General features: G+C 43.4%; 1 protein-coding gene across 6 annotated transcripts in view; it reads right to left on the reverse strand.

Moving 5' to 3' along the window:
- Positions 1–25,370, reverse strand: part of GABRA5 (gamma-aminobutyric acid type A receptor subunit alpha5) — an 87,993-nt gene that overhangs the window by 57,366 nt on the left and 5,257 nt on the right. For all 6 annotated transcript variants that reach the window (XM_081551415.1, XM_081551414.1, XM_081551418.1 and 3 more), the window contains exons 3-5: positions 14,150–14,271; positions 13,264–13,331; positions 12,940–13,160 (exon numbers count right to left, since the gene is read on the reverse strand). In XM_081551415.1, coding sequence (XP_081407541.1) covers positions 12,940–13,160; positions 13,264–13,331; positions 14,150–14,271 — 411 coding nt within the window. The remainder of the gene's footprint in view (positions 1–12,939; positions 13,161–13,263; positions 13,332–14,149; positions 14,272–25,370) is intronic.

Raw genomic sequence — 25,370 nt, forward strand, 5'->3', positions numbered from 1 at the left:
AAATATAGTCAAAACACCCTTTGACATAAATCACAGATGATCTCTGACCCACCTCTTAGAGTAATGGAAATAAAACAAAAAATAAACAAATGGGACCTAATTAAACTTAAAAGCTTTTGCACAGTGAAGCAAATTATAAACAAGGTGAAAAGACAACCCTTGGAATGGGAGAAAATAATAGAAAACAACTGACAAAGGATTAATCTCCAAAATATCCAAGCAGCAAATGCAACTCAATACCAGGAAAACAAACAAACAAACAAACAATCAAAAAGTAGGCATAAGACCTAAACAGATATTTTTCCAAAGAAAACATGTGGATCATGAATAAACACATGAAAAGCTGTTCAACATTGCTCATTATTAGAGAAATGTAAATCAAAAGTACAATGAGTACCCCGCACCAGTCAGAATGGCCATCATCAAAAAAATCTACAAATAATAAATGCTGGAGAGGGTTTGGAGAAAAGGGAACTCTCATACTACTGGTGGTAATGTAAGCTAATACAGCTGCTGCGGAGAACAGTATGGAGATGTCTTAAAAAAATGAGTAAAACTGCCATATGACCCAAAAATCTCATGAATGAGCATGTGCCTTGAGGAAACCATAACTGAAAAAGACACGTGTACCCCAATGTTCATCACAGCACTATTTACAATAGCTAGGACATGGAAGCAACCTAGATATCCACTGACATATGAATGGATAAAGACGTTGTGATACATACATACAATGGAATACTACTGAGCTATAAAAAGGAACACATTTGCGTCAGTCCTAACGAAGTGGATAAATCTAGATCCTATTATACAGAGAGAAGTCAGAAAGAAAAACATATCATACATTAATGCATATATTTATGTGGAATCTATATATAATCTATGCATATATATATATGGAATCTATATATAATCTACGCATATATATATACACATGGAATCTATAAAGATTGTACTGACGAACCTGTTTGCAGAGCAGCAAAGGACACAAAGGTGCAGAGAACAGGCCTGGGGACACAGCAGGGGAAGGAGAGAGTGGGACAGATTGAGAGAGTAGCACTGAAACACACACACCACCATGTCAAACAGACAGTCCATGAGGCTTCGGTGTGTGACACAGGGAGCTCAGTCCAGGGCTCTGTGATGACTGGGAGTGGTGGGATGGGGCGGGAGGCAAAGGGGAGGCTCAAGAGGAAAGGCACATGTGTATCTATCGTTGATTCATGTTGATGTATGGCAGAAACCAACACAGTTTTGTAAAGCGGTTACCCTCCAATTAAAAATAAATTTTAAAAAATCCTATGGGGTGCTGCAAAAGCAATGCTAAGAGGAAAGCTTACAGACAAATGCCTCAACTAGAAAAAAAGAAAGAAAGATCTCAAATAAATACCCTAACTCTGCACCTCAAGGAACTAGATAAAGAGCAAACCAAGCCCAAAGTTTGCAGAACGAAACAAAGATCGGAGCAGAAAGTTTAAAAAGACTGGTCTGTTTAAAAAAACAAAGATTAACAGGGCTAATGGGTTTTATTCTTAAATGGAAGCAAAATTGGCAAACCTTTAGCTAGACTAAGAATAAAAGAGAAAAGACTCAAATAAATAAAACCAGAGGTGAAAAAGAAAATTTTACAACTAATATCACAAAATACAAAGAATCATAAAAACTACTATAAACAAGTATATGCCAAAAATTGAATAACTTAGAAGAGCTGTATAAATTCTCAGAAACATACAACCTTCCTAGATTGTTATAGGAAAAATAAAAAGTATGAACAGATGAAAAATTAGCAAGAAAGTTTAATCATTATCAAAAATCTTCCAACAAAGAAGTGTTAAAACCAGATGGTTTCACTGATGGATGCTACCAAACAGTAAAAGAACAATGAAAACAATCTTTCTCAAACTTTTCCAAAAAACTGAAGAGGAAAGAACACTCCCAAATTCATTTTACAAGGTCAGCATCACCTTGATACCAAAGCCAGACAAGGATACTATATGAAAACTACAGACCAATGTCCTGGATTAATCTAGATGCAAAAATTCATAACAAAATATTAACAAACCAAATTCAACAGCATATTAAAAGGATCATACATTATAATCAAGTGAGGTTTACTCCAGAGATGCAAGGAATCAACAAATATGACACATCACACAAATATTTTGGCCACTTGATGCAAAGAGCCAACTCATTGGAAAAGACCCTGATGCTCAGAAATGTTGAGGGCAGGAGGAGAAGAGGGCGACAGAGGATGAGATAGTTGGATGGCATCATCGATTCAATGGACATGAGTTTAAGAAAACTCCAGGAGATAGTGAAGGACAGGAAGCCTGGTGTGCTGAAATCCACGGAGTTGCAAAGAGTTGGACATGACTGAGTGGCTGAACAACAATCACATAAATAGAATAAAAGATAAGGATCTCACAATTAACAGAAGTAATCACCGAAATGAATTCATCCTTTCATGATAAAAGTAACAACTTATCATGATAAAAACATTTAACAATTTCAGTATACAGTATGTCTCAATGCAATAAAGACAGTATATGATAAGACTGGGGCTTGGCAGGTGGTGTTAATGGTAAAGAACCTGCTTGCCAGTGCTTGAGACATAAGAGGCATGGGTTTGATCTCTGGGTCAGAAAGATCCCCTGGAGAAGGGCATGGCAGCCCATGCCAGTATCCTTGCCTGGAGAATCCCATAGACAGAGGACCCTGGCAGGCTACAGTTCATAGGGTTGCAAAGAATCAGACACAACTGAAGCGACTTAGCACACGTACGTGACAAGCCCACTGCTAGCATCACCCTCAACAGAGAAAGTCTAAAAGGCTTTTCCTTAAGATTAGGAATAAGACAAGAATACTCTCTCTCACCACTCTAATTTGACATAGTCACTGCGTGTCCTGTCCAGAACAATCTGGCAAGAAAAAGAAATAAAAGGCACCACATTGGAAAGAATGAAAATTGGGTTCGTGTGCAGATGATATGATCTTATATATAGCAAAACCTAAAAACTCCATCAAAAACTTATTGGAACTAATCAATGAATTCAGTAAAGTTGAAAGATACAAAAATCACAAGCAAAAATCAGCTGTAATTCTATACATTAATGACAAAATATCTGAAAAATAAAAATATCTCATTTTGAATAGCACAAAAAAACAATAAAATACTTATGAATGAATTTAACCAAGGTGGTGAAAGATCTCTTCACTGAAAAGAACATGATTTTGAAGAAAGAAATTAAAAAAGACACAAACAAATGGAAAATTTTCACATTTGTGAATCAGAAAACATCAACATTGTTAAATTGTCCATATTACCCAAGATTGTCTATATATTCAATCTAATCCTTTTTAAAACTTGAAAGGCATTTTTTACAGAGATACAAAAACAATCCTAAAATTTGTATAAAACCACAAAAGACATTGAATAGCTAGAGCAATCCTGAGAAGATGAACAAAGCTGGATGCACCATGTTTCCAGATTTCAATTATAATACAAAGCTACAGTAATCAAAGCAGTATGGCATTGCCTTAAAAATAGAAACACAGACCAATGGAACAGAATTGAGAGTCCAGAAATAAACCTTCTAACACATAGTCAATTAATATATAATATGGGAGCCAAGAATATTCACTGGCTAAAGAATAGTCTCTTCAATACCTAGTGTTGGGAAAACTGGATAAATGAAATCAGAGCCATATCTTACACTATTCATAAAAATTAACTCAAAACAGATCAATCACTTAGACATAAAACCTGAAAAGAAAAAACTGCTAGAATAAAACATAGGGGAAAAGCTCCTTGACATTGGTCTTGGCAACCATTTCTTGGATATAACAACAAAAGCAAACAAAGGAACAGACAAACAAGCTAAAATGCTTCTGCACATCCAAAGAAGCAATCATCAAAGTGAAAGCACAACCTACAAAATGGGAGAAAATATTTGCAAATCATATATCTGATAAGGGTTTACTTTTCAAAAAACATAAAAAACTCATATAACTCAATAGCAAAAAAAAAAAAAAAATCCAACCTTTAAAATGAGCAGAGGAACTGAAAAGACATTCTCCCAAAGAAGACAAACAGGTGGCCAACAGGTACATGCAAAGATGCTCAACAATCAGCTGTTACGGAAACGGAAATGCAGATCAAAACAACAATGGATACCACCTTACATCTGTCAAAAGGGCTATCATCAAAAAGATAAGGGATAGAAAGTTTGGAGAGGGTGTGGGCAAAAGGGAGTCCTCCTATACTGATAGTGAGTGTGTAAGTTGGTGTAGCCACTACAGAAAAAGAAGAATAGAAGTTCCTCAGAAAATTAAAAATTGAACTACCATGTGATCCAGCAATCCAACTTTGGGGAATATTTCCAATGAAAACTAACTACAAGAGATGCTTGCATCACCTGCAATGCTCATTGCAGGATTTTTCACAACAGATAAGTTATAAAAAACAACCTAAGTATTCATCTCTGGATGACTGGATAAAGAGAATGTGATATGTACTCATATTTACACATCCAAGAGACTATTATTCAGTCACGAGGAAGAAGATAATTCTTCTATTTGCAACAATTTGGATGAACCTTGAAGGCATTATGTCAGACAGAAAAAGGCAAATATTGTATGAATTTAAAACTCCAAACTTCCAGAAGTGAGAGCAGACTGATGGTGACCAGGGCTGGAGGGTGGGTGAATTGGGGAGATGTTGGTAAAAAGGCACAAACTTCTAGTTAATAATGAATCAGTTCTAGGTATCTAAAGTGGAAGGATGATTATAGTTGTAATACTGCATGACAGGTTTGAAAGTTGGTAAGAGAATAGACCTAAAATGTTCTCACCACAAAAAAAGATATGCTGATTATGTGACACAACAGAAGTGTTACTATCATGTTGCAATGCATAAGGCATCAAGTCAACACGCTGTACGCATTAACCTTATACAGCATTATATGTCAATTATTCTGATAAAACTAGAAAATATATACATTTGTTTATACAAAATAGTTATAAAAATATTGCATCATAAGTGTTTTAACTTTTTCAAAGCTATTCTAAAATTCTACTTAAGTCTGAGGATTCTCAGTGTCCTCTGTCATCCCTTCTTTGCATGTGTTCTAGCAAAATTTGGCTGCTGCTGGCCACAGGGCCGTGTGTGCAACTATCAGGGCCAAAGGAAAAAGACGGCCCCTGAGAAACATTTCAGCTCTGTTGGATTAGGCTGGGTTTCCAACTGAACTTTCTGTGATGATATGAATGTCCTATATTTGTGCTGTCTGATACTGAAGCCGTTCTTCATGCTATTGACCACTTAAAACATGGCCAGTATGACTTAGAAGCTGAATTTTCAATTTCATTTAACCTTAAAATTAACAACAAGATACAGTGGCTACTGTGTGAGAAAGTACAATTATAGGAAAAACAAAACCCAAAACTCATGATCCCACGCCATTTGGGAAATATTTTAAGCACAGAGGACTCGGTGCCTTCATTCTTCTCCATAAACATCAGACACGTGCATAATCTTTTTCAGGGTTAACACTGAAATCCTCAGGGCATTATCCACATAACTAAAAGTCGGTGACCTCTCTCATTTATGCTGTTCGCAAGGTACTTGTCTGATATTTGTGAAGTGAAAAGTGACAGTGTTAGTCGCTCTGTTGTGTTTGACTCTGCGATCCCGGGGACTGTAGCCTGTCAAGCTCCTCTGTCCGTGGAATTCTCCAGACAAGAATTCCGGAGTGGGTACCCATTCCCTTCTCTAGGGGATCATCTCGACCCAGGGATCCAACCCTGGTCTCCTGCACTGCAGGCGGATTCTCTGCCATCTGACAGATTATGCGTGAAATGAGATTATGCACGGGTTACGTCTGAGATGAGACCTCCAATTACAGCATCCTGGAAGGACCCTTCAGGTTTCCCCAGGTGAGGACATGGAAGCACTTCCTCAGGAGCCCTTCAGCTCCAGAGTCAGCACCCTGGTGTCCCAATGGCTTGGCAGGAGGTACAGGCCAGTTGTGTGCCAGTGAGGGTATGGTGCTAGGACGGACTTCCTGACTGTGAGAAACCTCAGGTCAGCCGCAGACACACCAAGTGCATCTCATAGCAACACTGTCTAGAAGTGTAGCGCCTTCCTTTCCCTGAACGAGTTTCGAGTTTCGGCGAGACCAGAGCTTCCCTTGGATCTCCTAGAAGGCACTCCTGAGCCCGTTCCCCCTAAATGCAAGTGGGTAGGGCGCCACCTGGTGGATACTTTTCATGCAGGTTGGCGGAACAGCGTGCGTACCCTTCTGCTGTGCTTCTTAGACACCGTGTTAAAGTGGGTATAGGCAGGTGAGTTGGGCATTTGGACTCTACTGACGGGCTAATTCCTGTGTATTCATTTTCATCTGCTTCATTTGTCTCATCTATGAACAGGGGTAATGATGGTACCAAGCTGTTAGGGTGATTTGAGGATTAGATGAGTTTATATTTCTAATGTATCTGGCACATAAAAAAGGCTACATACTTTTCTGAAAAGCAATTAGCAGCCCAGGTCCGGAGGTGTTCTCCATCCAACATTACTCAGGGCCTGGGCCTTACCTTTTTGGGGCTAGGGATGGGTCTAGGACCAAGTCACTAGCCAGCAGCTGCCTGGGACTTGCCACCCACTGCCTCCCACCCACTGCCTCCAAAGAGAGGTCACTAGTGATTCCTCAAGACTGTGTGAGCTGTGGCCCTGAGCTTAAATTTCCTGCCTGGACAGGGAAGCCCGAGACTCCAGCCCACAAGAGAACAGTGGAAGGAGCCTAGAAGTGAGTGTCTGACAGCCTTTGTTGGTTCAGAACCTAAGAAGACAAAAATGTGCTGGAGTTGTCCATTTGCAAAGGATGGAGTAATCTAATCTAATGGTCTAAGAATCTAGACTAACTGCAGTGAATTGACCCAGGATAGTTCCAGTCATGTTTTCAAACCAAGTAACCAAGAAACCTGTATTAAAATGGCCTCATGTGGCCCCAAAGTACAATTTGCTAGCCAAACATAAACTTGAATCCATATAAAACTGACAGAAACCCAAGCACTGAGCATGTCTGTGGCAATTTTCCAGGTCTCCCTTTCAAATCTGTCAAACTAAGGGCTGAGCAGTGAGATAGGCAAGATTAAGGAGGGTGTTTTGTTCATTATGGTTTGTGTGTATGTCAGTCACTCAGTCGTGTCTGACTCTTTGTGACGCCATGGACTCCTCTGGACCCCATGGACCCCACCAGGCTCCTTTGTCTATGGGATTCTCCAGGCAAGAATGCTGGAGTGGGTTGCCATTTCCTTCTCCAGTCATTATGGTTTACCCTTCACAAATGCAAACTCCTCTTGAGAGCCAGGAGCCAGGCCTCTAGAGTCCACGGACTGTAAGAAATCACAGAGAATCATGCATGATCAGGACATAGGCCCTTCCCCAAAGATGCTCTGAAGTTCAACAGGGATGTCAGATGCAGGTGGCAAACACTCCAGGCAAGATTACTTGGGGGCTGTGAGCGGGGGACTCTGAGATAAGCCGGGGCCAGCAAGCTGGAGAGCAGGAGGCTTCGGGGAGCCATCTGGGGCAGTCTGGGGCCCACTGCTGCAGGAAAACAGGGGAGGTTGAAGGTGCACACTGACTGGGAGATGGAGGTGGGGGTGGTGCTGCACAGCCAGGCCCCCAGGCCCTCATTTAGGAGGAAAGGTCATCTTCGGTCAAGTCGGTTCACAGGCTGCTCTGCGAGACTCGTTTCCCAAAGGGAAGGAAGAAGGCCGGTGTGATTGTGAGTCTCAGACTCACTGTGACACACGGACTTTCTATTGCTGACCACGTCCCACGCAGCAAAGCAGGCTGCTGCTTTGTTTTCAGTCCCACTGACAAAACGTCAGCGAGGAAGTAACAGGGACCATCCCTCCTCCCCCACTGGAGGGAGGGAATTTGGTAGAGTTTTTAGAGAGTAACATGGAAATATGTACTGAAAGGCTTATCTTTTGACCAATTCCTGGAATTTATACAATGGATAGAATTATGTGCTTGCATTACAATGTTTATCATAGACAAAAAAAAAAATTAAAATGACATGCATTTCTTTAGATACTATATAATGACAGGATACTGATCTGATGGATGTAATGGATCACAAACTTGAGAACAATGTTTAATGAGGGAAAAAGGTGCTCAATACACTTTAGATCATAAAGCTATTTACATACAGGAAAGTATGTGTGGACACATGCAGATATACACACGTGTGTGCACGTGTGCCCACACACGTGGACATGTATATGTGATACAGAACAAACCATTAACACTGATTTTATTTGGTCTTGGTGTCATAACTGTATTCCATATTTGGTGATTTTCCTTGTTTTACAAATATTTCAATAATATATTGATTCTAATCATTAAAATAAATGTTATCTTAAAAATTTCAAGATCTGGCCAATATATCTACTGGTGTCATGAAAGACACGGTTTACATGTAGGGATGCAGACACTCTTACACACATACCAGTGCTTAGTTAAAAACTTCTAGTTATATATGTATAATCTCCTTCAAATTCATTACCCACAAATCAAACATATGTAATATGTATATAATCTCATTCAAGAAAGTTACTTATACTAAATGGTTGCAGCCAATCACTATGCAAAAATGTGACCGTGTTGCCACCCAGTGGCCACTCAAGGAATAGCTGTGCATAGGATCATGTTCTCAAACGGACATTCTCAGACCCTGCAGGCACACTGTACTGAAAGGAAGAAATAAACAAACAATGGTTCTAAGAGATTAAAAAAGACCAAGTGTTCATGACCACTAAACGATCAAGTCAAGATCTGAACTGAAGTGAGCCTGACTCCAAAATCCATGCTCCTTTCTCTTCCTCTAGCTCCAATTCAAAGCAGTGTTTTCTAGCAATGAAAATCTAAACGGGGTGTAAACAATCGTAAAAATACGCTTTTCTCAAAATGAAAATAGCACAGGGAAATACATAGTGTGCCCGTGTGACTGCAGAGTGAGTCCGGTCGTCCAGGGCTCTTTTCCGGAGTGCAGGGCATTCCACGACCCACGCCGGCAGTCGCCGGCACCCTCAAACCTCTGCCCACCCGCGTGGACACGGCGGTGTTAGGTCCAGCAGCAGCCAGGTTTTCTGACACCATGTGATACTATCAGAGTCCACTTCCTTGCCTGTTGTGGTTTCCTACGCCAGAGACTGGAGAGACAGGCTCTTCCGTCACTGTGTGGTCCTCACAAGTCTGCACCTTCAGAAGGTGTGCGGGAAACAGAGATGAGAGCTGGTCCCTACCTCCCAGCTCACCCGTTAGAAAGAAAATGTGTCATGAGGCTTGGCACAGGCCCTCATGTGGTCATGTCCGAGCTTGCAAGGGAGTGAAATCAAAATCCACTAATTCACTGAAGTTCCACCCAGGGAAAAACCCCAGGTAACTGGTGAGGCCAGCCAGAAGGGCAGTAATTCAGGCCCCGGGTGGATAGACGTCATGCTCTGCATTCCATGCCTCTTCTTTCTCCAGCTCTGGCAACGACAACTCAGGGAAACTGCTGTGCTGAGGGTCCCCTTAAAGATGCTGGGCCACTGGCCCGGCGTCCACAGTACAGCTCTGGCTATGGCTCTGTAAAACCTATCCTTTTTATCTGCTACAAGATCATCCTAAAGGAAACTGCAGAGCATTTTAAGGGTCCTCTCTTTGATGGTCCCACAGGGAATGTCTATGGCTCTCTTTGGACTTACCTTTCTATCATCAGATCCTATAAACAGATTATGAATAGGTAGAAATTTCTTTGGAACTGAAATTGTAGATCAGCTCTAGGCAAGCACCAAAGGCTTTTTAGAAGACATTTTGGGAGCAAATGGCATCAATAGCTTATGTTCCCTTAGCTTCTTTGGAATCACCTAAGGAATTTCATCCATCTGAATTGTGTGTGTCTCTTAATATTACCTTAAATGATTTCTGGAGCATGGTGGGGATGTTATATAAATGAATCCCTCCCTTGTACAATAATCACTATAGAGCTACTTTTCAGACGTTGGTAACAGTACTTTTCCAGTATTTCTCAGTATGTATCTCAGGTTAAAAGTGCAGGATGTGAACCCTAACTTCTTCTTCATGCGCATGTTTCATCTTTTTTATCAGATCCAAAGTCTGAATAAAAATTTTTAAATACAATTTTAGTTGAAAAAATGTGCAGAATTTTTTTATTTTCCCCAGTGTTTGGTATCATAAGTAACATGATGGTAGAAACCTTTGTGCATAAAGCTTATTCCTTACTCCTAGTTATTTCCTTAAGATGGACATTACATAGAAATTACTGGGTCAAAGTATATCACTGCTTTTATAAGACTTGGTGGGAGTGACCAAAGTGCTAGACAGAAAGGCTGTACTTCTGAAGGCTCAGTGATGGGGTGAGGCCTGGATGGGGCTATGCACTCTGTCCAGTTAATTATGATTGCCTTCTCACCATCTCTGCTAAATCTGTAGACTAAAATGCTATCAAATTATAGCTATAGATCCATCATACTATAATTCCTAATGCTTTCAAGTGTAGCTAGTTCTACTTTCCACATGTTGTTTAAGACTGAAAAAATAAAACTGGTGATCAACTTTGCAACTCATTAGCAGCAGGCTTCCTCTGCATAAGTAAGGACAGTCCACTGCTAAGTTGCTCTGGTTCTCACCACTTCCTTCCGGGCATGACACTTTAACAAAGGTAAGGAGGCCATTACGTGTCTAACAACGCTGCATCCCTCTGATTTCCAAATGCGGTGGATGAAACAAGGAAACTGCTCATACCAGAACTCAAATTCCTGTTGCCACATCCCCCGCCATAGCTGCGTGACCTTAGGCTGATTACCAAACACTTCTGACCTCTACCTGTTTGTTGGTTAGTGGAAACGGTGTCCCCTAGCTGGCTGGGCTGTCTGAGGACTGAAGGGCTGTGTGTACTTGGGAAGGTTTTGGTGCGCAGACACTTGGTAAGAAGCCCCTCTGCTGCCTCTTCCCCTTCTGGACAAGAGGCTTATCTCATACCCTGTCCATGCAACTGTGCACAGGACAAAAGCATCCCCTTGTCTTAGGCAATGGACCGAACTGACCCCTGCAGGTCAGGAGCCAGCTGTGAATCAAGGACAATAATCTATGCAGACTGGGGTTTTTTAATTTAGGAACAGATCACAGGCACACGGCAGGCCCACCCAGGGCCCCATCTGCGTGGGACCCCAGCACCCTCCAGGATGCGGGACTTGTCTCCACACCTACTCTCTGCTCACAGGCTGAATACAGTGCTCTTGGTTTCACTGCCCAGCCTTCCTTTCCACAGCATGACGACCAAGGACTAAATGTCAATCCTTGAGATATTCCTCAGCTTTTCACATACTTTCTGCATGGAGAAGGCACTGATGTGATGTTCAGGCATTGATGTGATGCTCACAACTCCTATCTCCACCTATGGGTGAAACACCTTCCAGATCAATGCAGGGAAAAAGGAAGAGTAAAGACTGGAACAAAACATCAAGGTGTGTGTGCAGGTCACTGATCAGAATCCTTACTGGGTTGGTATAAGAAAAATCATGGCCTGTTGTCAAGCAGGTCTGGGACACAACAGGCCAAAGCGTTCCTCAGAATTATGTTAGGGCATGCAGTCTTTGAAGATGACTGTATTAACATTATTTTCCACTACAATTATTCTTTTAATATAAAGCTTATTGTGAAGAATTATAACTAAGATAGAAAATATCTATAACAGCTACCTAAACAAATGAACCTTTTTAAAAACTTGGCTTTCATGCCTTTTTCTTTCCTTTTCTCTTTTTTGTTAATTTAAGAATATCTTCTAAAGTCTACTTAGACCCACCATGGAAACTGAAAAGCTATAAAGGAGTCTTTCTCACTGGTCAATTTATTGATTTACTCAGATACAATGAATAACTCAGAATTTTCAAAAAATGACTAATGATCATTTTGAATAAGAAATGCTAAAATTTAACCTCAGTGCTGGAAATGTTATCAAACCATACAACAGACTTTTAAAACTTCAAAATACAGCACAATTGCAACAAAAAGGGGTCTCCTTAGACTTTTAAAATAAAATCTCTGTTAAATTTTCCCTAAGTTACATTACCACTCTTCTAAACATGCCCTTGATCTTGAATCAAGTATAGACAAGTACTATGAACTCATAGTAGCCCAAAGAAATAATCTACATGGACATCAGTATGGGGAAATCAAAAGGAAAAAGCTCCCATCTCACGTAGACACACACACACACACACACACACAACACAATCCTCACACTCGCCAGCTCTTGCACGGCAGGGCCCAGGGCCAGGCCGCCAGGGACACTCACCGCATGGTATAGACACACACACACACACACACACACACTCCTCACACTCTCCAGCTCCTGCAGGGCAGGGCCCGGGGCCGGGCTGCCAGGGACGCTCACCGCATGGTGTAGACACACACAGACACACAGTCCTCACACTCGTCAGCTCCTGCAGGGCAGGGCCCGGGGCTGGGCCACTGGGGACACTCACCGCATGGTGTAGACACACACACACACACAATCCTCACACTAGCCAGCTCCTGCAGGGCAGGCCCGGGGCCGGGCCGCCGGGGACACTCACAGCATGGTGTAGACACACACACACACACACACACACACACACAGTCCTCACACTAGCCAGCTCCTGCAGGGCAGGGCCCGGGGCCGGGCTGCCGGGGACACTCACCGCATGGTGTAGACACACATACAGACACACAATCCTCACACTAGCCAGCTCCTGCAGGGCAGGGCCCGGGGCCGGGCTGCCGGGGACACTCACCGCATGGTGTAGACACACATACAGACACACAATCCTCACACTAGCCAGCTCCTGCACGGCAGGGCCCGGGGCCAGGCCACCAGGGACACTCACCGCATGGTGTAGAGTAGCGTGCCGTCGTCCTCCAGCCGCAGCAGCTTGTTGGGCGTGGTCATGTTGTGGGCGATGGACTTCTTCCCGTTGTGGAAGAATGTGTCTGGAGTCCAGATTTTGCTGGCGAGGAGATTATTGAGAGGAAGGCGCTGCATGGGCCCTTTAAACCGAAGCCTTTCGTCTTTCCAGCTTTGTCGGAAAAAGACGTCGATGGTGTATTCCTAGCACAAAGGGAGGCAACCAGGTGACGGCTGGGCAGGGGCAGCCCTGGGCTGGTGCCGTCGGGGTTTAGGGTGGTCTGGACGGGGCTGCAAGCAAACTCACCATTTCCGTGTCGGACACAGGGCCGAAGCTGGTGACGTAGATGTCCGTTCTCACCTGAGTGATACGCTCTGAAACACAGACACAGGTTCCTCGCCAGGGCCTCAGCTCACAGTTCCGAGGGACATAACTCAGGGTGCAGTAAAAGGGGGTCAGGGAGCCTACGTGGACTGCTCTTGTCAAAAAGGCAGAGAGGGTCAACCCATGGTTTCAGCAAATGTCCCTGATGAAGATGCAAATAATGAAGAAGGACTAAACATTTTCCTCCAGGGATGGGTTTGCTAGAGGGTCCCTCCTCACCTAACGGAGCAGGTTCAAATGTACACATGCAAACCCGGTGGAGCCCAGGGCCCCGCACACGCCTGAAATGCACGGGATTCTCAGCGCAAAATCGAGCCAGTTGTACCATATTTTAGTACTCATTTAGTTTCATCAGCTTTATAGGGTCAAAGTAAAAACTGTAATTACGGCTCTAGGGAAAAATTAAACCTGTAATATGCAACACGTAAAGAACAGTTGCACTCAATCGTGGGTTTCTAAGAAGGACTTGCAGAGACAGGAGGGTATGAGGTCGACGATAAAGTATTTCCCAACATAGGGTAACTTCAGCTTCAGTATCACCTAAGAAGGGGTTTCTCCTTAAGTAGACGGGAATGCATGTTACCATTATCTGGGGAGAAAAAGGAGTTTTCAGGGAGACCACTTCCCCTGGCTTCTTGCATCTGGAAAATGACAACATGCAGCAGCCTTGGCAACACGACCAATTCAAACTCCTAGCAGGGAAGCTCTGTGAGGAACTGTTTGAATCACAGCAAACCTAAGCTTGAGATTGGGTTTAAGCAAAAATGCGCCTCGGGCCCCGAGGGCCTCAGCCAGGGCCCACACCCACCTCCGAGCCCCGGCCTTAGTCTGTTGTCGTAGCCATCCAGCAGCCCATCCAGGATCCTGGTGAATATCGTGATGTTGTCATCAGTCTCATCTTTTACAGAGCTGGTTGGCATTTGCGAAAAGCTTTTTAACAGAGAAACAAAAGAAGGAGTTCAGACTTTCTTAATTGTTTCTTACAATTTTTTCTCAAAGTATAGAAACAGGGAATTATGTTGATTTGTCTTGGAGGGAGGACATCTAAGAACGATCTCCTGTACCATCCAGGTTGTTTTGCTGACATAATCCTTATTGTTGAATATCTTAAACAGCCCTAATTCTTGAATAGCCAGTCCGAGAATGCTGGCTCTGGGCTGGTCACCCATCAAATCAAACTCCATCCGTCCCAGACTCTAAAGAACTATTTGTGTCGATAGTGTAGCCAATTTTAAGACATATTAGTCACTGTACTGGAGAAGGCAATGGCACCCCACTCCAGTACTCTTGTCTGGAAGATCCCATGGACAGAGGAGCCTGGTGGGCTACAGTCCATGGGGTCGCTAAGAGTCGGACATGACTGAGCGACTTCACTTTCACTTTTCCCTTTCATGCACTGGAGAAGGAAATGGCAACCCACTCCAGTATTCTTGCCTGGAGAATCCTAGGGACGGGGGAGCCTGGTGGGCTGCCATCTATGGGGTCGCACAGAGTCGGACACGACTGAGGCGACTTAGCAGCAGCAGCAGCAGTCACTGCACATGAACTAGCAGAGCCTAACCCACTTGTGGGGCATTTCAGAAGTTTGGTTCAAATACAGAGAAACTGAGCCTTCATTTTGTTAGTTACTCAACTGCAATGGGTGATGGGGTATCGGGGGACATTAAAGCTTCTATCTAATTTGAAAGTAAGATTGGGGTGCCCACATTTTCCTGCATTCTTGACTGGGAGCACGTGTACTGTGAGCACTATGCCAGGATGGATCACTGGTGAGGGATGGTGCTGGGCTTCCGCACCGCCAGCACTGCTGGCTGCTGGCACGCTCCACTCCAGTCAAAGCACAGGCCCGCGGAGCAGAAGTTGTGACTCCCACGCTGAAAACCCTGCCTTTACATGATGTGGTCCCAGAGCAGAGACTCAGGGAGCACAGTGTTCTGTGACCCAACACGTCAACTTACAACAAAACGCTGAGAAGAGCGGGTGGAAACTTGCCAGAGGTTCACAGGCAGAACGGTCTAATTTGTACAATTCAGCAACAGACTTACTCAGGCCTCAAAAGTCTATGTCAAAAAAAAAAGTGTATGCCAATGGCGCAGGGGGAAATGAGAACTGGCCCTGAGCAGATCCGGGCACACGGAAGCAGTTATCAGCAGGGAAAGAAAGCCACAGTCTGGAAGATGGTTAACACAGCTGAACACTACGGGTTCCACCTCAGATGTCCATCCGTTGCTACTTGTTCACACGTGCAAATAGCAAGATGTGTGTTATTACCAAGAACCTGACCTGCCATCTGGCTTGGCTTCAAGGGGAGCTCATCGAGCTGAGAGCCAGCCGTGGTCCCGAGAGGTCAGCACCCCTGGTACCTGGGAGGACAGGGGGCTCCGGGGACTCCCCTGAAGTGTCACTGCAGGGCCCACTCTGCTCACACGCGTTCTCTTCTGAAGTAGCTGGAACGAAAGCGGAACCCCACCGTCATCTGAGGGCGGCACAGACGTGTACCTGCCCCACCCGCTTCTCGAAAGTTGGTCCTTTTCACCGACTGCATCTAAACAGATCAATCCTCTAATGGCCTAAAGTGTCTTCCTTTTGAATGAACAGCTATAATGTTCTTTGGATCTAATTTTCTCATCACCATTAAAATGCATCTAGTTGAAGCTCTGCTGCTGCTGCTAAGTCGCGTCAGTCATGTCCGACTCTGTGCAACCCCATAGATGGCAGCCCACCAGGCTCTGCCGTCCCCAGGATTCTCCAGGCAAGAACACTGGAGTGGGTTGCCATTTCTTTCTCCAGTGCATGAAAGTGAAAAGTGAAAGTGAAGTCGCTCAGTCGTGTCCGACTCTTCGCGACCCCATGGACTGCAGCCCACCAGGCTCCCCCATCCATGGGATTTTCCAGGCAAGAGTACTGGAGTGGGGTGCCATTGCCTTCTCCGAGTTGAAGGTCTAACAACCTAAAATTCAGTCCTGTTAGACTGAATTATCTACCTTTGGAGCCCACAGACACATTTCTTTTTTTTTTTTAAACTCTGTGACTTAGTATTTAAAAATACTCAATTCCCTTTTCTCTGACATCCATTGTAGTTTCACAAAGAAAGACAAAGCACTCAGCCTTGAAAACCTAATGTCAGGATGAAGGGCCTTAACACTGTTCTCCAAATTTATGAAAGAAAGTCTGTGCATGGGCCCAGCTGAGCAACAACAGAGCAACTATTGCTCAAACTAAGTCTGCCCTCAACGTCCACTTCGCATGAAGCTCACAACAATCACCAGTTTGATTACTCAATTCTAGGTTTTGGCCAAGTGTCCAATTTTTGGAAGGTCCCTGTTGGCTCTTTAACTTAAAAGAGAGGTGAAAGCATGCAAACTAGCAGAAAAAAGCTCATCCCTTGTATGTGAAATCTAAAAAAGCCAACTCATAGAAACAGAGTTAATCAGGGGCTGGGGCTGATGGAATTCGGGAGATGTTGGTTAAGGTTACAAACCTGCAACTAGAAGAAAAATAATTTTAGGGAATCTAATGCACAGCAAAGTAATTATAGTTAACAATACTATGTTATAAACTTCAAAGTTACTAAGAAGCTCGATCACAAAAAGGAAATGATGTAATAAATACGTGACATGACAGAGGTGTCAGCTAATGCTAAGGTGGTGATCAAATTGCAACATATAAATGTATCAAATCAACATGTTGCATACCCTAAATTTACACAATGTTACATATCAATTCTACCTTAATAAAAAATATAAAAGTCACAATCAAAAAAAAAAAAAAAACAAGAAAGCATACCTTAATGTTTCAAGTACATTTGAAAAACTATTACATTATCTGTTGTGAAAATATTCTTAAATTATATTTGGTCTGAATAGCCTTGAGTGTCAGGAGATAGAGATCATGGAGATGTCCACAGACCACTTAGTCCCAGTGCATATCTCCAGGAGTGCTGCCTCCTACACACCCTCGCAGGAATTTCAGTATTTGCCCTCTTTTGCTATAACTGTTTCTTGCATTTATCTGTGGACTTGAAAAAAAAAAAAGATGCCAGGCTGGAGATTTGCCATGATTTCTTCTCTGTATTTACTGAAGGTAGGCCCTAGGCTGTCGCAAATAGTTTCTTTAGAAGTCCTGAAAAATGACCGTCAGGGCGGGAGTAGAGGTTCCTCTCATGAACAACTGGAAAGTCCTCCTCAGTCCATAGAGCCTTCTCAGAAACCATTCCTTTGTAATTCATGATTACAAAATGCATTGTCTTTACAGCTATGGAGAGGAAGGCCTTCCCATGTGCCAGCACATAGGAGACTCTCAGAGTGGCCTGGTGAACCTTCTCATGCATATCAAGTTGTATAATTTTTACAGACTGCTTCTAACATACAGAGTGATTTTAGCTTGCTCTGTTCCATCTGGGCTTGGAAAACAAAATGACACACACATACTGGGCTGTGCCTTCAGTGAGCAATTCCATTCAGTGAGCAAATCCACAAGGCCTCCAGGAGGAAACACAAGAGACCCTCAGCCCTCTGAGGTGCAGGAAGCAGGCTTCAGCGTGCTTCTGCACAGTTCTGAGTAAAACCAAAGAGCTCTGCCGGCCCTCAGGTCAGCGGTGAGGACACGGCCACTTCTAAGATAAGCTGAAGGCTCTGTTCTTGCGGCGAGCAGATCCTGTGAACTAAGACTAGATGCATTACTTTTGAGAACAATTTTATATAAAGTAGAAATGCTTGAAAATTTGGTGATTTCCCCTTCGGTATCAGGATTAATAAACTAGGTTTTATGAAAATTTGAACTATTTTCTTACAGTTAGTGCATGTTTTCTACAAATAATGTTCTTGAAACAGCTGCAACATTTTCATATTACTGATGTTCGAGAAAAGGGACAATAAAGGAAATATAGATGCAACCACTCATGTTAAAACATCCTCATTTTTTACATCTTCTACACAAAAGGCACAAGGACTCGATCCCTAAGCTTGAATGCTGAGCCCCACGTTCCAGGCTGAGGAGGGAAGGTGATGGATGGGACATGGGCAGGCACACAAGCGGGACCTGGTGCTCAGGCGGTGGAAGGACTTCCTCAGATGCTGTGAACAGCCCCCGCCAGGCTTCAAATTCTGGGTCTTTCAGGGACTTCTGACAAGGTGGAGTAGGGAACAGGCAGCCGTAAAATGTGGTCCACTAGTGGGTTTATTTCACACAGAGTTTTCAGAACAAAAAATATGCATGACTTTAGAAAGGCTCAACTCTAGTAATTGTGCAAATTTCCCACCTGTCCCGGTGGTCTCACATCTGCTGTCTTCAGGGCATTTGAATCTGTGACTTTTGTGTTAGTTTCTTCCGGATTTCTAGACCCTAGAGACTTGGCCTTGAATGACCCAGGAGGAACAGCCACTGGTATTTTTTAAGGTCCCCAAGTGATCTGCACATGAAGCCAGAGGGGAGAGGGACTGTTCTAAGAGGGACCTAGGTGGCCAAGTTGGAAACAGGCTGCTCTGTGAACCAGCTGCCAACATGACTCCAAATGATCCCAGAGAGCACCTCTCCATCATATCTTCAAAGAGGTTCACTGTCCCAGCAGCTCAGCTCAGCAAAGGCATTGTGGATGTCGACCGTGTGCCTGGCATTGTGGCGGGAACTGTGATGATGACAAAGGTGTTATCCCTAACCTTGGGATCTAAAAGAACGGGCCATGTTCCCAGAGGATTCCTGAAGAGCATGATTGCTTCAGGACTCTTATATGCAGGGCATCCTAGGAACCGAAAGTAGAGGGATCAAGATTTATATCAGGTCAGAAGAAAGGAAAGCAGACCTGAACCTTCAAGCATGAAGATCAGGTCTCAAGCCAAAGGAAGGGGTCTGTGAGTAGCGGCACTAAGAAAAAAAAAAACTGGTAGATTGGGATTGATATATACACACTATTATAAATAAAGCAGATAACTAATAAGGACCTACTGTATAGCAAGGGAAATTCTATTCAATATTCTGTGATGGCCTATATGAGACAAGAATCTATAAAAGAGTAGATATAAGTATATGTATAACTGATTCACTTTGCTGTACAGCAGAAACTAACACAACATTGTAAATCGACTATACTCCAATAAAAATTAAAAAAAGAAAAATATTGACATTTGCAGTGGGCATGTAAGAACCCTAGTGAGAAGAGCCCTGTGTGGGGGTCAAATCACAGCACAGTCATGTGACAAGCTCCACCTCCAGGATCTGGCCTGAAGGCGGTGGGAAAGCCAAGCACCTTAACAGGGGCATTGTCTTTCCTTGTGGCCCCAGGCACCTTGGGGATGATGGGCTTATCAGAGGCAAGGCTGGAGGTGTAGAGGGCCAGTGTTCAGGCCTCGCAGGGCTGCAGAGGTGGGATGGACAGGCCATCAGCAGGGTTTCCGACGCGCGAGCTGGGGAGGAATGGGGAGGGAGGAATCTGAATGCAGCAGAACAGGGATCCCAAGAAAGCTTTCTCCAGAACCAGGCATCAGTGCGGGCAAAACCTGCAGTAGAATCCATGCCTTACTCTGAAAGGGAAGAGTTGCGTTAGTCATCAAATCGAAGAGTCTTTTTGTTTCTGAGGAAATTTTACTCCAGTGTAATTTTTCTATCAGTATGAATGCCTCTGCTAGGAATAATACCACTATGCAGTACAGTCCATCTTTAAAGGTGCTTCACTTTACCAAGTGATGCTTGATGATCTCTCCTTATTTCAGTATTTTCAATGGTTCAAGGTGAACAGTTATGTCATCATTTCTGGGGAAGCAAAATCTTTTGAGTCTCGTCCCACAAATGGTGCTATTGATGGCAACATGTGATGGATTTCTTGTGATCTCCGCTTATGCTGACAGTCATTTTCGATTTCCATAAAATGGTATAGATAATTGCATCTGCAGACCAGCTTTAATGTGAACTTACTTTGGGACTTGAACAGAACTGCTTTTAAGCAACAGCTTATCTGTCTTCTTGAACTGCATTTCTTTCTGCATTCTTTCTCCAGTATAGAGTGACTTCTGAGAAATGTACCTTCAGTTTATTTGCTCATTACTTTAAACTCAGTAAATAAGCACCTCTAAATGGCACTGTTTCGTGATGATTTCCTCAAATTTCCATTACACACCACTTTAGTTAACTATGTTAAAATACGTGAAACTTTAAAAATATCATGGTGGATATAACCAGACACAAAAGTAAAAACTTCGAGTTTCCAATTAAAAGTTGTTTCCTCTTATGATGGAAAATATGGACTGATTGGCACGTGTGCTTTATGTGGATAGAGCTGTGTCCATAAAGCTTTATGCCAGAACTCCTAGGTGGCTTCCATGTCAAAAGTGCCCGTGGTCCTGCCCATCACCTCTCTAGACAGAGCTCAAGTCCACCCCACCCCTGCCCACCACACCTCATGTAGATGCTCCACTCCTGTCCCCACTACTGCAGCCTGGTTCAGAATCCTGCAGCCTGCAAGGTAGGACCCAGGTCTACATCAGGTCTTTGAAAAGTCTCTCATTCACCCTATATTCCCTTTCAGGTATTGCTCCATCCTTGGCCTCTCGTCTGAAGAGCTGTCTGCTCCAAGGTCTCTGCTGTCTCTCCGCCCTGCCCTTGCCCCTGCTTCCCCCAGGCTCTGCCCACCAGCGAAATCCTCTGCAGCTGCTCCTCCACAGTGTCAAACCCACGGGTCCAGTCTCAGCCTTCAGCTGACCATGTGCCCTTCTTACAGTGCGGGACACAGTCTCTTTCTTCTTACCTTCCCCTGCCTCTTCTACTTAAACCTGGCATTTCCCAGGCCTGTCTAGAGACACTCCTTCAGTCTAAACTCAATCTCTAATTGATCTCATTCAATCTAATGACTTTAAATCTCTCTCTCAAGTTCATGTCTCCGGTCCCAAACTCTCTCTCTCTCTGACTCCAGGCCTGTAAGCCCAGTGGCCTGCCTGGCTGCTTGGATATCTAACAAGGCTCTCACAGGTCCAGACTGCACTCATGATTCTCAGTGGCCTCCCCCCCTACTGTCTCTTCCAGCTCAACAACAGCCGATTGAACCCATCACCTTTTCAGGTCTTCGTTCATGTCCACGGCAGCCCACCAACCGATCCTGCTGGCCAAAATGCCCCTGCCCTGGGGCACTGCATTTGCCTCTTGACTGCCTTTCTTGGCCCCTCCTTTACTAAGCCTCCCCACCCAGACTCTGAGTTTATTCTCCACTTTACAGCCAGAGTCAGCTTTATTGTTTGTGATTGTACTGTCACGTCTCAACGGGATCAGATTTCACTCTTCAACAGCCAACTGCCTGTGCTGATGCTACCCTGCATGGCCTACAAACAATCTGACTCTCCCCCACCCACACTGCCTCTCTGGCCCTGCCTCCCACCAACCTTCCCGTCCTCACGCTGGCCTCCTCCATCACCCTGCCTCCGCTGCTCCCTCTCAACTGTCCGATCATCGCCACCAAGACAGGCTCACGTTCTTCAGACATCTGCTTGAGTACATCTCCCAGCACACTCACTCCCTCCTACTCTGATTACTCTTTAGCAATCCTTGTGACCCAGTTGATATGTATGTGTTTACTTACTGCATCAGAAGGAGCCCTTCTGGAAGGCAGGCTTTGCTCTGCCCATCACAGGGTCTCAGCACCTAGGACAGTGCCTGGCATATAGGAAGGACTCAACAGACCCTGATGCAGCTGCAGGGCACCATCCTGCAGAATGCCCAAACCCTGACCCAGAACCTGTAATTGTGAATGTGTGCCCTTACACGGAAGGGAGACTCTGCCAATGGGACTAAGCTTGTGGACCTTGCTATGCCCAGCCTGTTAGTCTAGCAAAAGTCTAGCAAACTTTGGTGCTTCTTGGTCACAACACCCAGAAGGGCAGGTGCTAGCCTGGACTTAGCACTCCCTTCTTACCTGGCCATGTTTCAGCATTTAGCATACATACATTTATCCTTCACATCAACCCTGTGGCGTAGGATCTGTTATTACTTTCACTTGGAGATTAGGAAACTTGAGTTGCAGGCAGGCTTATTAACTGCTGCCACAAAGAGCAGCTTCACTCTCCTCTGTCAAAATGATGCCTACATCCCTGAAGTAGGAACTAAATTGATTATGGAGTGATGGCCCAATTTTTTCCTGTTGTTAAAAGTGAAAATGAACTGGTCCTGGGTTTCATTTATTTTTAGGTTTGCCTTTTGATCTTGAAATAAATTGTTAAATAAATACAAATAAAACAGAATTTTCAATGAACTGCTAAAGTCTGTCTCATTGTATATCTTAATTTTCCTATAACACAGTTCTCTCTCTATTACATTATATTTCATAGTATATAGTTTGTATTTGATTTTATTCAGGCTACAAAAGACTATCTTTAGAGCAGTGCTATTTGAGTTCTAGGTTATAAGATTCCAATGTACAGATTTTTCCCCATTCTATCCCTTTTCATTGTAGCTTAAATATCCAGACATTCTGGAGACAGTCCTGCATTGATGCTGCTAGCCCAGGCCCTGAGCCTGGAGATGGACCCTGACTTTCCCACTTTTCAGTGATGAGACTTAGACATGTTTCTCTGTGTTCTATCACCTTAACTCTTTTCACCTACAAAGAGAGGATTCTGTAAAAATTAAACAGTACATTTCTTTTGAAAATGCATTCTGGAAATGAAGAAGTACTCATGTAAGCACTGATAACTATTGTTGCTGCCACTAGAATTCTACTTTTGATTCTAATATTTTCCTTTGAAATTTCACACCAATTAAAATATGTATGTTATGCAATTGTACCTTTGTAAAAAAAAAAATCCCCAAACCCACATTCTCCTTCTCCCCTTGAACCAAGCCAGTTACTCATCTTGGAGCTGATGGCCAGAGGAGGGATGGCTGGATCGAGTCTGGCTACCTGTCCGTCTAAGCTTTGCTTAGCAGTGTTAAGTTTCTAAGTATGTAATTTGGAAGTATTTTGTTTTGGTGCCTTAAAAAAATGTTGGCATTACTCTGTAGCAGGGTATTAGTCAGGCTTTCCTGCAATGCAGAAGACCCCAGTTCAATTCTGGGTCAGGAAGATCTCCTGGAGAAAGGAAAGGCTGTTCACTCCAGTATTCTTGCCTGGAGAATCCCTATGGAGAGAGGAGCCTGGTGGGCTACAGTCCATGCGGTCACAAAGAATTGGACACGACTGAGTGACTAAGCATAGCTAGCACAGGGTCTTAGCCACCTGAAATGTTTACTGTATGTGAGGTCTCTGGCTATCCCTGCAGCCTCCACATAAGTGCCTCCTCACCTGTGAGTATCCTATCTGCTTCATAGCACTTCTATGTGGTTTTATAATTGTCGTGATGACCATTAGTCCTGGTCTTGTGAATCTGCAGTTACAAGCAGGAAGAACTTTCCATATGGGGATTTCCATCTTGCAATTTAAAAAGACATTGTGAGTACGTGAATGACTCAGAAAGAGTGAACTTTCTGCTCTAGTTAAGAAAAGAGAACTGTCCTTGAGAACGTGTATGAACAGGACCTCTTCATGAAACCAACAGTCCCGGTTAGCGTGCTTGTGTAGACAGATAAAGAAGAACTTTATGTGTTCCTTTTCCTAAGCTACTTCTAAAAGAATCAGCCTATAATTGCCAATTATAGAATACTGTTTCCCAAAGTCTATTTTAATTATAGCTCCCATGTGATAAAATTCTAATGCATTTTTAAATTTCTAGTAGATAAACCTCTAAAAAGTGTTTAATACTATTGAATGAGTGGAATCAGATTTTACCATATTGAGTTGATAATCGTCAAATTTATCTTACAATTGTCACTGATCTAATCAAGTCTGAAGAGTATGATTTTTCAAATGATGATAAACCAACCTCAGATTAAATTATATTTTGACCTTACATTGATTCAAACATTGTTTCTGTGCTGGTGTCTTTATACCATGTATATGTGATTACTGGTTAAAATAATTATATAATGCCTGAAATTATACCATGCCTCTGAATGTGACATCACAGAAGGCTGACAGTCAGATATGTCTCTGTTCTGTTATACACTTGACTCATGCTCTGTTATATAACTTAAAACTAACAGAAGAATTACAAAGGCTACTGAAAATGAGCTACTGGTGGCTCTGATCAAATTTAGAAAATGAAAAGGAGAAGAAATGAGACTCATATTTTCACAGCAATTTCACCTTATCTTATATAATCACCAAATACATTTTACTTTTCACATGTAAATTTCCTGATTGCCAGATCCACATGTATTTCACAAACAGTGTATGATTTTTTATTGCACAGAAGCCCAAGCGTCCTTGCCTCTTTCCTTCTGCTCTCTGACTGGTTTCCTATCACTCTCTTTACCCTTCAGCAGTTGTCTGATTGCCTTTGTGTATTTACAGGTAGCCACATTTCTTCTGTCCCACAACGGTCAAATTACGGCCTTTCATGCTTCCCTGTTCACCTTTCTTTAGAACAAAATCACATAAACTCTTTCTTTGGAGGAAGATAACAGAGCTTACCAAGCTCTTTTTTCTGTAATCTCAGAACAGAAAATTCTCTCTACCCTGATGCAGAGAATTCCTTTCAAAATTCTGCCCCTTCCCTCTATAGATCAGTCTGACTAAGACCTTCCCTGCAAACCATGTGAAGTCAAGACGAGAAGCCCAGGACCACCAGGCAGGTTCGCTCTGAGGAGGGCTGAGGACAGAACCCCAGCATGACCAGCGTGGTAAACCTCCCAGCTGGCCATGCTTTCCTCTCGTCTTCCTGACTGTAAGCCGGGGCTAATGATGCTCAGCTCACAAGCGTCCTCTAAAACAGGCAACATAACAATGGGCACTCCATGTTGCAACAGATATTATTTTGTCAAGATTTTAAATAAGTGTGCTGAAGCTTTCTTTGCAATCTGACAAAATTATTCTTAAGCTCATTTACAGTAATAACTAAGTGAGAGGAGCCTTGTATGAAAAGGGAAGTCGATCGGGCCTCGTGCCCCTAGACGTCAAGATGTCTTCTGCTGAAAACCCTACCCTACTTGACTTCCCACTTTGCTACGGATCT

Source organism: Giraffa tippelskirchi, chromosome 12 (genome assembly GCF_054371585.1).
Source record: "Giraffa tippelskirchi isolate mGirTip1 chromosome 12, T2T-mGirTip1v1.2.pri, whole genome shotgun sequence".
Taxonomy (NCBI): Eukaryota; Metazoa; Chordata; class Mammalia; order Artiodactyla; family Giraffidae; genus Giraffa; species Giraffa tippelskirchi.